Source organism: Oryzias latipes, chromosome 9, assembly GCF_002234675.1.
Source record: "Oryzias latipes chromosome 9, ASM223467v1".
Taxonomy (NCBI): Eukaryota; Metazoa; Chordata; class Actinopteri; order Beloniformes; family Adrianichthyidae; genus Oryzias; species Oryzias latipes.
This window is the reverse complement of record NC_019867.2, coordinates 8,092,431-8,108,231: the sequence shown is the minus strand read 5'-3', so window position 1 is coordinate 8,108,231 and position 15,801 is coordinate 8,092,431. Positions and strand designations below refer to the sequence as shown.

The window sequence follows — 15,801 nt, the reverse complement described above, 5'->3', positions numbered from 1 at the left end:
GCGGCTCTGGCTATAGACACTTTTCAGCATTCTGTAGGAATTGTGCTGACAAAGAAATCTCATATATCTTTGATGTAAATTTTCATGTAAATGACAATACAACATCTGGAGGAACAGTGGCTGTGTTTTTTATGTCTACAGATTTTTTAATGAACAATTAAAACCTACTAAACTAAACGAGCAACTACTTATCTTACATAAAAAAGGGTTGTGTATTTATATAATGTACAATGATAAACATTTACAACATTATCATTGGTTTGTATTATTTTTTTACAGCATCACTAAAAACTGAAAAACGGAAATGCATCTCTATTTTCCACCTTCATCATCAGCATTCCTTGTACTCACACCATTCTATCCCTCCATCAAAGCGGCCCACTTTGCCAAACACGATCTCTCCCTGTTGTGTGTTGAGTTTGGTTTCGAGAGCCGGATTAAACATTTCCCGCCAACTCTCTGATGTGGACCTTATCTCAGGTTTCTCTCGACACCAGCAGTCCTGCGGTGTTATTAGAAGCTAAAGGGCTTTGTTACGGCACACAAAAGGCAGAGCTAGGCAGCAGTTAGCACGGCTTTGTTAAAGGTTAGAGAGGTGTTAAATACACTTCACCTGGGGCTTTGTTAACACCATCCCATGAAACCTATTTAACTTCTGCAGAACCATTCAAAGCGATTGAGAAAATTCCGACAGAAGTCTGAAGTTATGGATAGTATAAAAAAAAAAAAAAACAAGTCTGGAAGTTCTTTATCTCAAAAGAGAAGCCAATTTTGAAAAATATCAAGTGTTTTTACTTTATATGAAGTCAATAAGAGGGAATGATCTTCACTTAAGTTTTTTTGTTTGTTTGTCCTGCTCTTTTTAGCAGTTTACTGATGACCGCATGTTTGTGATGTGATTTCAATGCTTTGTCTGACCCGTCTAAACAAGCTAAAAAAGAAAAAAGAAATAAATGAAAGAAGTTAAACTATTGTAAAGTGTCCCTTAGAATAACCTTAAAATGCACTATTTTATCCATTAATTAGATTCAAGTAATTTCCATTTCAAAAATGTTACCCACAGTCAGGGTGAGGGGTGTGGAGGTGTGTGCAGGGGGTGTGTCACATTCTGGACCAGCTCAGCGTCAGGCTTCGTTACTCTGGATCCCCATCGCTCCTTCCTCCCACCTCCCTTCATCCCCCTTTTATCCCACTTCTGTGTCTGCCCCCCCTCCTCCATGACCAGTCTGGCCTACACACGCGATCCTCACGCTAGCCGGGCCTAAAACCCATAAAGGCTAACACAAGCTCAGAGCGCAAACTTCAGTTGGGGCCCACTTCCATCTCACCACCCCCCTCTTTACCCCGCTAGCCCCCCTTTCTACCCTCTTGTGCCGCCTGACTACACTTTCACCTCGCATTATTTCTGCTATTCTAACTTTTCCACTTTTGAGCATCATCAATTATGCACTAGAATAACAGTGGGGCCAGGCTTGGCAATGGGACATAAAGGCCGATTATGAGTGTGAATAATTCAACCATCTTCGTGCTATGTTCCTCTTAGCACTGATACAACCAAGATTGCTATGCAGCTAATGTACGGGAGTCTGACCTGATCTTAATGTACACGCAGCTCTGTACATCCCAGAGACGAAGTGGAAAAAAGAAGATGTGGCTGCACTGCATTATTGAAGCTGCTGCAAACGCAGTGTCAGTCACACAGCGACAGGTCCGGCCTTCAAGGACAAGGCAACTGACACCTGCCAATCTGTTAGCATGAAAACTGTCCATCCAGCTGATTAAACAGTGTAGGAATATTCTAAAACTAACAAAACAGGACAAAGTGTTATCACAACAAACACTGCCATTCTTATAAAAAGAGAAAAATCCTTTCAGTCATGCCATAAAGGCTGAATTTCTTTGCTGTAAGTCACCAAATGGGTGGAAAATCTCCCAGCACCTGCATGCTCTACGCTGGTCTACTTTGACAAAAAAATTTTTTTTATAAATTGCGTGCAAAGGTTTTTGAGTGTGCTCCTCTTGGAGATCACACACAGTAATGAATATTTCATCACTCCACCAAAAGCCAAGCATGCAGGCTAATCCAATGTGAGAAATATGGTGCATCTCATTTTCCCACAGGCCATCAGTCTACCTCAACTCTGGATCCCATTAACGATACAGTGAAACATGAGCAGATCGTTCGTCTTTTAATAAATGCTATTAACAGCTGGTTTGTTTTCTTGCTTGATGTGGAAGTGGAAATTCTGAACAGCAAACTTGATAGGGTTAAGTTACACAAAGCAAAGATTGTAATAATTAAAAATACATACAATTCTTGATAAAAATAAACCAAAATGTATAATTTCATAAAGATACGTAGCATAAAAAAAATACACAAATATGAACTTGAAACAAAATTAAAAAGGACTGAATGATTAGAAAAACAAGGCTTTTTTGTAAGTTTGTAAAATGGTAGTTGATTTATTTTTTAAAGAACAAAGAAAGTGTAGTATTAAATCTTAAAAAAACATTACCAAACACTGTATTAAAAAATATAGTTATATTTTAAACGGTTTCATACTTGTCATCGTTTTAATTGGTTGACTTTTGTTTAATAACCGTTTAAAGCAATAACTTGTGAATGTAGTCATTAATATTTCCTAATTTTAATTTTTTTGGAAAAAAAACAGAAACAAAAAGTAAAATTTAAAACACCAATCTAAAAAGGTTTATATAAACATATATATTTCTTTTTTCTGTTTCACAAGCTAAAATATCAGAAGTCATAACAGTTAGCTTCGATCTCATTAAATCCCATTCAAAAAAAGAAGAAAAATTCTTTCTTTCCCATTTGTGCTTCCACTCAACGTTTACTTAATCCCGGCTGGAATGTCTCCGGTCGTGGAGTCCTGCAGACCCATGGAACAGAACAGCAGGTGAAACTGGACTCTCTGAGGACTCGCTTCACTCCAATGCACTACAATGATCTACAGAGCAGACCATTTATTATATGAAAAAACTAACAAATGAGAATCAAATCACACGTTATTTCTAAAGGAAGTCTCAACATGCAACTCAAAGTGTTTGGAAAATAAATACATTTTCAATTGAAAAAACAAAGAAATTCACATGAACACACTCAAAAAAGTATTTTTTTTAAGTGCCTATACACACACACACTTCTGACTTCTGATTTATATATAAAAAGGAAAAAAAAAGATTTAAACTTTTTTTAAACAAAAATTTATTTTAAGTACATTTTCTTTATTTTTTTAGTGCAAATAACTACTCTCTGAATAATTTTCCGAACATCACTGACACAGTTTCTCGTCCTTAATTCTTTAACTTTTTGACATTGAAAAAAAAAAAAGATTGAAAGCAACCGTCTGCAATGAAACTGCTGAAGATGGTTATTTTGATCGGAGACAAACACCCAACAGAAGAGAAAGTCAAAATATCTGGAAATTCCCAAAAACAGGAAATAGGCCAACAGGGAGGATGAGACAGAGAAAAGACGGAGGAAAGTTGTGGCATATATTCCTGAAAAAATCGGCAGGATAAGGACTGAGCCACCAGACAAACCTTTTTTTAAATGAATCTATAATCACACTTGAATTCTACCTGACACCTCATAATTCTTTTTTTTTACTGTTTAATTTTAGAAAAATGAAATTTGCCCTCTAAAATTGTTTATTTTTTATGTTCAACATTTCCTTAGATAATGAGAAATGTTTTAGGGAACAGTTTACAATCTTTTCAAAACCCATCTCCATCAACACTTCAACTTTTTCAAGGGAAGGTGATGACTGTTCCTTCAATAAACCTGCCTTAGTGATGTTTGGGTTTGCAAAGCCCCACAGAGAGATTAAGGATTTTCCAAAGTTTTGTATGCATGACTATCCTGAAGAAAAACACACACTCCTGAGGATGTAACTATAGGCAGTGCTCACCACCTCTGTTTATCTGCAAGGCTTAGGCCACTTTGGGGACTCCCCTTAAGTCTCACTTATCTCATTAGAACCTTAAAACTGATTAATATGAATGCCAGCAGAGGCCAGCTCAAAGCATTCTAAAGAAAAGAGTGAAGGAGGAAGAGAGAAGAAGAGGATGGTGGGGGGATTCTGAGAGGAAGGGTTTTTTTGTGTCTCCGGACAATGAGCTGATGGCTTTTTAAGCCTCTCAGTGGTTGTGGGTTAATACCCTGGGCTGCAGTCATGGGATAGGCCTCAGTTCAAAGGCTCTCCAAAGCCCACTGCTCCCTGATTTAAAAGGAAAAAAAAATAAACAAGTTGAATAAATGCCACATCTTATGGAACTTGAAAAACTCACTAAAGAAATGATGAACCACCCCTCCAAAGCAGAGTGGTGCACTGTATATGTGTTTCCTTCAGCACGTCATGGTAAGGATAATGTTCAGCATAAGCCTGACCAGTCAAAGCTCCAGCGAGAAGAGAGGTGAAGATGGGATTTATCACACATTCTGAGGATCAATCGTTTTCTCTTTAGGAAGACAAAAAAAAGCTGTCGTTTTACACATGAATACCAAGTACACACCGACACACAATCCGACTTGACAAAATGGGAGAACTATCACGTAGTCCTCAGAAGAGCAAGCTCAGAGAAATGGGTCAAGAAATAGTGCTGCGCTCCGCTGCAATAGCTGCTCCGTCTTTCTGCTGCTTCATTAAAGTGGAGGTCGGCTCAGGATAGCCAAGCAGACACACACAGACTCTGTAACATACGCAAGGGAATGCAAACTAATGGCAGAGACTGACACAAAACAGTCGCTTTACAGTGAGACTTCATGGAGTTATGAAAATTTAAATGAGATGTGTATTAACTATTTTATTTCTGATTCTTCTTAAAGTTTACATCATAGAAACATGGGCTGCCTTTGGGGCAGAGACTGGAGAAGGAGCCTTCTCATATTAATGCAGTAGTGGCTGAACTTATTTTAGAAGATTTTTTTTTTTTTGGTTTACTTGTAACCTATTTTAAATTCAGAACCACTCAGAAAAAAAGGGATTTCACAAATTTTCTTTCATTTTTTAACAAAGCCTTTGAAGAGACAGGCCAGAAATATGAGGGGATTTTTTTTCCCTCAGCATTTGAAATATAATCAGGCATAATTATCCACAATAGTCATCACAATGGCCGTTGCTTGTAAAAAGAAAGAAAAAGTTCCTGTTAAAAAAAAAGAAAAAAGTTGTATCCGAATTACCAACTACTAAAAAAAAACGACATCGTGCTGGCTATCTGGGCCCAGGATTTTAAAAATCAATTCTGACACCATGCTCAATACTTTTTTTTTTTAAAACAACCCTTCTCTGGGATGTCACCAATTTCCCCCAAAAAACTGATAAATATAACATTTTACAAAAGCAATTTATGAATCTAGTGTGTTCTGATGATGAAAACTTGGCTGGTTTACAAAAAATAAAGTATTTTTTTTTCCGCATGAAAAATAATTCATGCTCAGTGTGGTCAATTTTCGCCAATCTAGTGAGCATCGGTGCACATTGGCTTTTCGCAAAGACTTCTGGGAAATTTCTAGGGATTTTCAAGTTGTCAATTTGGACAGCCAAAACATATGGCAAATGCACTATAGTCCATTAAGTAGTGAAGGAATTGGGACACAAACAAACAGTTTATTCCTTTTGCACCAATCAGTCCCCACAAAAGATTTCTCCACATTTTGGACTGAAATCCTCCATTAAGCCTCATACTCTGGCATTCTGACTCTGATACATACTTTTCAGTGAAAAATGTGTTTTCAAAATGTGTTTTCAAGGACACAGCGTGCTATGTGTCACACTAGTTTGGCGCAAGATGCAACTTAGTACCGCAGTTGCAGCCCCTATGCAAACAGAGGCCAGTGTGTGGCGATCCTCGCTGTCAGAGAAAACAAAACAGGGCTCTAAACCTGCAGGCCTAATCCCATCTCTGCAGAAAACAGCCCCAGGGTCACTAAACCTAAACCGCAAAGACAACATTTCCTTGGGGTGAAGCTGCAGAGTCTGTGCCCACCAACCAAACAAGCATGGCCACCACCAGGGAGACAGACAGCCAGCGAGCTGCATGCATCTTTAAACCCTGGCAAGGACAGATGGAGAGGAGGGTTGATGGTGTGAAGGAAGGGGGAAGCAGGTTACTTGGAAATGAGCGAAAACGCCACCTTTTCTTTTCCACACACTGTCACCCCTGTCTCCTACATGCCTCTCCCCTCATGTCTGCCACTTGGATTATACTCCCCCTCTCCTCCCTTTTTCTGTCCGAGAGCGTACTACAACTTCAGCTGTACGCTCTCCCCTTCTCCCTTGCCATTCACACCATTCTCCCTCACTCCTCTCCTTTGCCCTCCCTTTTTTTCTCTCCCTCAGCTTAAAATGCATACATTACTTTCAGCCCTGGCTATTCTGAGTGGACAGAGAGGGCAGAACAATGGCTGCCTTTCAGTCTCCCAGCCCGGGGTAAAGGGTTGAGGAGGGGGATATTGGCTGCTAGTATTTTTTTTTCTCTACTGTCATTTCAAACAGGCTAATGCAGCTAGCTTATCATCTGCAGGCCCTGCTCCAACCCCAGACTGAGCAGAGTGACATTGCATGCCTAATAGTTGATTTGGTTCTGATAAAAAATTGCCACAACAGGGGGATTATAAATGTTCCATTAAAAAAAGGGGTCAGGAACACTATCTATTGGTCCCAATACAAGCAAATAGGTGGAAGAAAAAGAGGTCAACCGGCTCTGTGCATCAAAGCGAGGAAAATTAGTGCCACATATTGATGACTGAAATGTTTTTTTGGGAGGGGATTTGAAGGTCTGGGTCTAAACCAAACAGATTGTATCAGCTCCAAAGGCGGACCACACAACTCTATAGTGTGTTTCTCAGTCTGTCTGCGAAGACGAATGACCTCATGAGTCATTTACAACTGGCTACCGCCCGTCAATTAGGTCTTTATTCACAAGCGGGAGATGTGTTCTCTTCTGGGATCTATTCTCCACACTGCTGCCCAGCTAGAAAAACATCCAGCCACTCCCGCACAACCCGGGCCCCCCATCACAAGTTAAATAAGGAAAACGTCAGCGTTCGGTCCAAAGCCAGCCGGCCATGTAAAAGAATTATCAGTGGAAAATGTGTCAGACAAATAAAAGCGACTGGTCTTGACAGTTGCCGTCAAAATTTCCAGTTGTATGGTGAGCGGTGACAAGAAGAGACAAAAAAAAGTGAAACCTCATCAGTTGTTTGGCCTTTAAATGCAGATGTATTTCCTGCGGACAGTCTTCAATGTGACTTTGACAGTAAATGAGTTTAACAAAGTCCAACCAAGGCAGAGAAGGGCTGGTATACATCAGCCAGAACATATGCGCCTCTCACTTCAGCTGCAAACCAACCATGATTTTAAACTTGAAGCAGAGGGCAGACAAATGCTATCAGACGTCTCTCTCTGTAGCGCCCCTCCCTGGTCAGGGGCGGTAGATCTAGCAGTAACAGCTGTTTCCAAGCCTCCATCTTACACAGCGGAGGGTATGAGGAGGGATACGGGGCGCCATTTTCAGCTATGACCTACAAATGTGAAATTCCTTGACGGGAGTTTTAACTTTTATTGGACCCTCAGCAATCATTTATTCCTGTTAATTGCTATTTTGCGCAAGTCTTAAAGTGAAATACAAGCAGCGCTTTGCGTTTTATAAGAGCCTCGTTTTTTTGTTTTCCTCTTTCCGTTTTTTTTTTTTTACTACAAATCCAGTCAGGTGTTCACCGCACCCAAAAAGGTCTTATTTAGAGAAGGGTTTTTTTTTTTTAAGAGTACAGACACATTTTACCATCCTTCATATTTTAAGTGACTCAAAAAAATAAGGGAAAGAATGAGTTACACATCCATCTGTGGCCGTCATGTAAGAAGCCACAAACCCGCAAACACAAGAGATATACATTTTTGTTGTTGTGCGAGAAAAAAAAAGTTTTCCATCAAGCTTTACACATGTGGAAGTTACACAAGCTGGTTAATACTTTATTCATTCCAAGTACAGTGATGCAGAATGTTCCCCAGCAGACTGAGTGCCAAGGGTTGAGAGGGGGCTAAAAGACAGATCGCTCAGCTGATAGCAGCATTTCAGCACTCCGCCTGACCTCGGAGCGATTACTCTGAAAACAAAAACCTGGACATTAATATGAGGTTCTCAGGCCAAGTAAAGGAACACGCACAACTGACATGAAAGCGCCGCTCAATATGGCCAAAGTTTGTCAGTTAAAACCAGAAATCCCTCCACTGTTTGATGGATAAGCAGCCATTTCAGATGAGTAATGTTTTTATTTGAAATATTATAGGGAGGACCACTGCAACTTTTGAATTTATTTGTGAGCAAATTGGTTTGAGAGCCTAAAAGAAATTTAGAAAATTCCACATGGAGGGCCAGACGAGGAATGTTTCCGCCATCCAGTCGTAGGCTGCCTTCCACAGGATTAGCATATCCAAGACTACAGCCTGACCAGCCGGCACCCCTGGCGACAGGGCTGCTTCTGTCCGCCGCATAGCACCTCCGCAAGGGTCACGGCCAAGAGTCCCCCCCCCCCCCCCCCTCCACTGAACAACAGCTGCTCTGCCAAGCACATTGACTAAGCATTGACTACTGCCTGCTGGGCTCATTTTGTAGTTAATAGAAAAAAAACTTAATTTAAACAGAAAGAGCGTTTACAGGTCTGGTGAGAAAATACAAAGCACCATTAAGCTAATACAAGAATTACACCATGCAACAGCTTCATTACAGCTTTGTGGTTCTCCGTCAGGTCATGTGCTTCATTTTCCATGTCCTCTGCTTTACACTCTGTGTCGCTGCTGGGTTGGCGCATGTGCTTGCCAATGCCACGGGCATTTACAAGGAAAAAAAAATGACGGCACCATAGTTCATTAAAGAGAGCTATTCAAATCCGAGACAAAGACGAAGGAAAAACACAAGACCATGCAAACAATTTAGCTCAGTTTGTTCCAAAATAATGTGGTTTAATGGACGACAACGTTCCAAAAAGCAACGTTTTCTTCCAATTTTACGGTAATTCAAAGTCAGTGTGAACGTGATAATGCTACATAGAATTTTCACATCTGTCAGAGACATATGGATATATAATAAAACATAAATACATGCAAGCAACACGGGTCTGAGGCAGAAATTTAAAATAAAGATATATACTTATTTTGGCGATTCATTTTTAGGAAAATAAAGCAAAATGAGTGTGTGTGTATACGCAACCGCACACGTTTAAAGACAAAAGCATGAACAGATATCACCAGGCACGACTGCGACAACAGCAGGTCGATGACTAACCAGAGGTCTCCAATTAAAGTACATTTGAAGGAACTTTGAAAATGATGCATTTGTTGAATCAAAATACAAATTGCTGCAAAAAATCTGCACGACCACAAGTGTTGAAGTCAACAACAGCTTCCACTGTTACTTTGCCATTTATAGCCCCAATTCTGCATTGTATTGCTCGCGATCTGTGCAACTTTCACTCCTCGTGGTGTGCGTAACCTCTGCACGACTTTCTACACCATACCAGCCATGGAGGGGCTCTAATAATATGAAAGTGAATTGATTCATTTATTCTGCTTGGCAAAAAAAAAAAGAAATGATGAAGGGGGGAGCAGAAGAATGGGGATGAGGCAAAGAGCCGAGAGGTAATACGGAAGAGGGAGGAAAAGGAGAGGACGGCAGGAGTGAGGAAGGGGAAAGTCTTCAGGATTACAGCTGAAACGTCATTAGAACCACTGTCTGCCTCCTTATTTGAATTAATGCTCCGAGGCAAAGGCGGCCGGTGAGAAAGCAGAGGTCTGAAACGCCAGTTCAAACTTTTGCGACAGAAAAAACGTCCAGTCTGCACCCAAACCATGTTTTTGCTGGCAAACTTTTCACACGCTAGTTCAAACTCCTCAAATAATAAAAGAGATCGACTAAATGAGTCAAACAAAAATGTGTTTCCCAGAAGACAGGCGAAGTTGGTGTCAAGCTGCACTTGTGAGACACAAGGGTGGAAAAGAGCCAGCAGAACAGCAAGGGAACCCTCCTACACCTCTATCCAAACTCCCAACGTAACAAAAACATAGCAGGAACAACCGTGGCAACACGCCACAGATAACAAACTGTAAAAAAAACATTCCCCACGTTTTACTGAACGCCTATCATCTTTACCACCAAAAATGCCTGACCTTCAAGTGCTACAAAAAAGAAAACTACCATGATAAAATAATGCTGTTCTTGCACAAAAAGTTCTTATCTAAGATTTCAGTTTTGATATTTCTTATAGTTTAAGCTGGGAGTGTCTGCAGCCATGGGTTTTCCCTCCCAGCAGTTGAGAAAAGTAGCACAACAGTCTCCAGTTCTTAACTTTTCCACTTTTCAGGAAACTATTTAACCAACCAAAATCAGTTGCCTCTTCTTCAAATTTCAGTTTGGAACTTCACACTCTGAAAAAGCCGCATCTGCTCCAACTCTAGTGGTAATTTCTCCATGCAGAGGTTTCCTCAAAGCATTACAACTGAGAAAAAGGGCGTAACATCAAGCAAAAAAATTGTATAACCAAACAAAACTTGAGCTACAGGTTTAGTTTGATTTGCAATTTTAGTCTGTAAAAAGAAAGAATTCATGGGAAATAAAAGTAAAATCTTTTTTGGGGCTTAAAAAATGCAGTCATACTAAAAAAAAAAAAGGGAGCGACCCTAACGGTGTTGCTTGCTAATTAAATTAGGTTAACTTTACTGCTATCTCCTGTAACCTTCGCCTGGGTGCTCTGTGAGCACATTTCCCAAAAAGCCACACATTTAGCATGATAGCAAGACCTCAGAAGAAGAACAGACGAAAGACGGGTTCCAGCTGTCCGCAGGAGGACGAAAGGGGCTCAATATTTACTAACTGAGCCGTCGATATGAAGGGTTTGCCACTTCACCCTCGCTCCTTTCTCTTTCTGCTTTTGGGTTACCGTACTTTTCTGGCTTCTTGCCTCAGCTCTGCAAGACCGAGAGTCAAACTCTTTAGGGTGCACCAGCGCTTACACCAAACCTGTTTCCTATCCTCAGGTAAGTCAGAGCTTCAGATGAGGCTCAGGGAACTATTTCTATTTCTAAAGTTTCGTTAGAGCTTAAAGCGAGGCAAAGCGGACACAACTGAATCACCGCTTTTTGTTTTACTGTCTGCGTCTGATCTGAGATGATCACCGGCAGATTTATTTAAACCCCCCCCCCAGTCTTACTAACTGTTTTTTTCCCCCCTGTCACCAAAAATGAGAAAACTTGTCAGCACATCTGGAAGGTATCGAGTTAACTGAGCCTCCAGTTGAGTCAAAACTTTTTTGTTAAGAAAATAATGAAAGTATGTCTATCAACGGCACAAATCAGGATTCAGCTCAACATTGTGTTTGCCTGGATGGAGGACGGTGCTCCACAAATAAACAGCCAGGGCAAAGAGCACAGCAGTCTATCAGGGCAAGGATCTACACACAGACTCCGGATCCCAGTCAGCACTCCGTTAGCTCCCCACCACTGAATGTTCCAGGCAATAAATCATGTTTTTCCAAACTTTAAACCGAAACGTCATAATTGTGTAGCAAATTTAGCTTTTGTCTTAATGACCCTGAACATTTGGAGTGTTTCATTCAACAAATATTAAGTGGCACTAGAAAAGTAAGAGCTGTGAACTCCAGCCTGTTCAGACTTACTGAGGCAGAGACACAGTAAGAAAGCTTTCAGTTGGAAATTCTCCCTCGACAAATACGCACAACTTTCACCGAGACCGACTCAAGGCTGCCTGAACAAAGACGTCTGACTCCAGCATTTCAGCTCTGTTCAGAAACTTTTGTTCCCATTTTCTCAAGTTACTATTGTGGCTGGATCACTGATAAGATGATAACTTAAAGAGTTTTGTTAAATTTTGCTGTGGCAAAAACAATACTCTTCTTTAATAAAACAGAAAAGGATTTTTTTTATTTTCCAATTAGTTCTACTTTTTCATTTTCAATTTAAATTTATTTTTTTCTATGCATAAATTAAACCACCAAAAAAAGAAAAATCGGCAAAATTATTAAAAAAGAAAGGTATCTTTTTTAGATACGGGTTTTATTATCCAACAACTGAAAAAAAACTAATTAGCCTCCTTAAGTTTAATTAAATTTATTAAATCTGTTGAGTTTTCCAAAAAGCTTAAAATATGCCTCAATAAATTTAATTAACTGTTTCACTAAATAATTGTGTACTAAACTGGAACTGGTGAAGAAAAACTACAACACTGATGCACAATTAATAGAGAAACTGACAGCAAAACAGACTTGAAACTTGTAAATGTACTTATTTAAAACTAGCAATTGTCATAGTAAGTTGAAAACCTTACAATTTGAATTACCACTAAATAGCATTCGAGTAAAGAGGAAAACATACAACTAATTTAACTTTTAATGGGTTCACGACATTCTTTTTTTCATTTGACCTTTTTTCTTGTATGTTCACGACTTTAAAGCAGTTCAACGTTTACTATACAAATAAATTAAACGATTTATCAGATCTTTATTTATTTATTTATCTATTTAGTATTTGCATATATAGATGTTTTGAGAGATATTTTACCTTTTGGGACAAACTGCTCTGTCTGACGTGCGTAAAAAGGGCATTCCAGTGTCCGTCTGAAACGGGTTCGCTGACTGCACCGACAAAAGTAAAGTTTGTATGTGTGTTTCAGGGATTCATCATAAACAATCCAGACATTTAGAAAAATGAAAACAGAAACGTTGTATAAAGTAAACAGGAATGTGAACACTTTTCTAACATGTTTCCCTACATTATTTCTGGAAGAATGCGCCTTCTGATGTTAAGAATTTATATTTTCATTTTATTTTAGAGGCATACTTGTTGATTTGACCGACCGACTCACTTGGGCTTGTTGAGAATATTAAATAAGGGTTTTGATGGACTCAAAGGGTGGTCCACAAGAGTTTAACTTGTGTTCAGACAGAATAAGTTGATGACAGCTTTTTAAACAAACGGACATGCTTATCTGCTGATCAGAGCGGTAGGTAAAGGAAGCAGCGGCGCGGCCTTTACGCGCACGCTTCCAGCTGAACCGTTCCAGACCAGACACATGTTTAAATGAGACAGTGTTATGAATTCAACATCTGATCTTTGACCACAGCCTGAGCTCCTACAGAAGCTGCGCCCTGCAGGCACAGGGTGACCGCCGCACGTGAGCCCCGCGGAGGGACAGAAAACACAGAACCTCTCCACTGCGAACCTGCGCTCACACTTACTTGGTGTTGGTCCGGTTCCAGAAGACGGCGTAGCGGTCGGCCACAACCTTGGAGCCGGGCTCTTGGCTAAATACACACATCAACACCACCAGGCAGATGAAGAGGACCATTTCCACTTGCAGCATCACTACAGCCAAACTTCGGGCGCGTACTTCCTCTTCTGTGTGGTTTAAAATCAACTTGTATGGGTGTTTCAACCGGGACAGGTGAGGAGTTTCGCTCACATGTGGCCGCAAGTTTCTGGCGACGCCGAGGAAACAGTGATGCGCGCCCCAGAGAAAACGCAAGGACTGAGGAAGGAGCTGTGAGCATGCAGGGGGGGGGTGGAGGGGGTGGGGGACAGTGATACTGCTGACACCCTCTCGGCTTGACGGAAACGTGAAGTCACAAAAACAAGGCGTGATGCTGAGTGTGTAAGCTCTGAGGAATCCGAGGTGGAGGTTTCGCTCTCTAATGCGCAAACGAGGAGCCGCGAATGCGCAACACAGCAGGCGGTGTCTTCTGCGATGTGACGGCGTCCCCCTTCTGCATGGAGCCTCTGGACGCAGCCTGTGTCAAGGCGAGTGACAACTGCTGAACACTCGTGCTTACTCCAAACCCAGAACGCAGGGGATTAGTCAGCTCAAGATGTGATGAAGAGAAAAGAGAGAGAGGCTCAGTGTGTCCAATGACGCTGGGAGGCGCACGTCAGATGCCCATTTTCTCCTGGCAACTTTTTAAAGCCACACAGTCAGGAGAGTCTAGAGAAGCAGCAGCAGCCTTACATTCGCTCTTTTGTTTCCAGCGTGAGAAACACTGTCATCCTTTCAGCAGAGGTGCCACGGATGAAGTGGGGAGGAGTCCACGATGCCGAAGAGAGGACACGCAGCGCGGAGCTTTTTTTTTTTTTCCTCTGCGTGCTACGCGTTCATGTCCACATTCCAAAGAGTCCTCCTTATTTATAAGCCATTACACAACGTAAAGGAAAGAGGAAAAAAAGCAACTTCGTCCCGTGGGTGTTCCTGAATGTCTTCCTCTGAGCTTGTGTTTGGGTTTCAGACGCCTGGACACGCGGGGAGGTGAGGGCTGAGGCAGGCAGCTCCAGACCAGACGCCGACTGAGAGAGTAGGTTTGGTTACGGAGGAGCGGGGAATAGTCCCATTGGTCTGAAATGATTTGAATGGGCGTCTCCTGAACAAAGCAAAGCCCCTCCCCCCAAGCAAAACCAAGCTAATTCAATTACTGAAAGGTAGAGATGGAAATGGGGGGATGCGAGAAAAGAGATGGCACAGGCACGGAGCGCGTTTCGGCTGTCCGTGAACACGTGCGCGCAACAGTTTCATGCAAACGAACTTTAAATAACATGTGCGTAATCTCAGTTTGGAGCACGCCCAGAAAGAGTAAAACTGGTTGGTAGATTTTAAATTTCTTTTCTGTAGTCTAAAATAAATTCAATTAGTGTAATTTAAGAAATTCTGCTATATCTTATTGAAAAGATGTCCAGTGTTGTAAATGAATTGAATGATCCAGACGGCACAGTCTGCGATGATGTCTGCGCACTGCGCGCAGGCTCTCTGTGGCTCTCCAGGACGGCGCTCCAGTCTTGTCCCCGCCGGAAGCCGCTCCAGAGCCGGGGACGCCCCGCTGTGGAGGCTCCCGCCGGTTCAGCCCGAAACCAACCCGAGTTCTGACGTTTCCGAGGAAGCGCGTCAGTCTTCAGAGATCCACTCCCACAAATCTTTACTGGAAGGAGATTAAACACCAAAATTCCCCTCAGATCAACATAAAGAAATTATACTGACAATGAATAAGTCACCAAATGAAAACGTAAAAATTATTTTTACTTTTTGTTATAGAAAAATTAAGAAAATCAAACTTTAAAAACACAGAACAATTTTATGAGTTGATAAATCTGCAACTTTTCTTTTTTTTTAAATGTTGCAGGGAAACACATATTTACAGATGGATATTTATAAAAAAAAATGTGAGCATTTTTGTTTATGTTTAATTGAAACAATCCATTTTATGACTAATCATCCTATGTTTGATATATTTTTGTATGGTTATGAACCTCTGTTGTTTGTCTTGTTTATCCATTATTCTATGTTTGATTGCTTGAAATAAACCATTTCCAAATCCAAACAAGTTAATTTCAAAAGTTTACTCTGTCTATTATCAGACATAACGTTTTATTTACTTAAAAAAAAAAAACATTTTCTGGAAGAAGGAATCACAAATGCCCCACTCACTATAGGTGACTTCTAGGGGAAACCTTGTCGGATTTTATCTTTTTCAGGAAGCTCTTTTAATGCAAATGCTGATTCTTCTGTTAGTGTGACAGGTGCTGCAAGCCTTCAAGAGAAGATGAGAGAAGAGAAAAAAACAGGAGGGGGGAGGAGGGTTTAAGAGGACAGCTAATATTTTAAGATAATCCTCTTGACCTGTTCTCACAGTAAACTCTGGACTAGCCGTCACCGCACTGAAGAATGCTCCACTGCTACAGAGAAACTCTAAAAGTTTCAACATTTTTTTCCCCTTTTTTGCCTTTTCTC

At 40.9% G+C, this 15,801-nt stretch overlaps 1 protein-coding gene across 2 annotated transcripts in view; it reads right to left on the bottom strand.

The window, feature by feature from the left end:
- efna5 (ephrin A5) overlaps positions 1-15,373 on the bottom strand; it is a 91,413-nt gene extending 76,040 nt beyond the window's left edge. The window contains exon 1 of one of the 2 annotated variants that reach the window (XM_011478959.3): positions 13,271-15,373. In XM_011478959.3, coding sequence (XP_011477261.1) covers positions 13,271-13,395 — 125 coding nt within the window. In that variant the 5' untranslated portion in view covers positions 13,396-15,373. The remainder of the gene's footprint in view (positions 1-13,270) is intronic. The other variant, XM_004072303.4, reaches the window with a different exon arrangement.
- Positions 15,374-15,801: the final 428 nt, after the last annotated feature.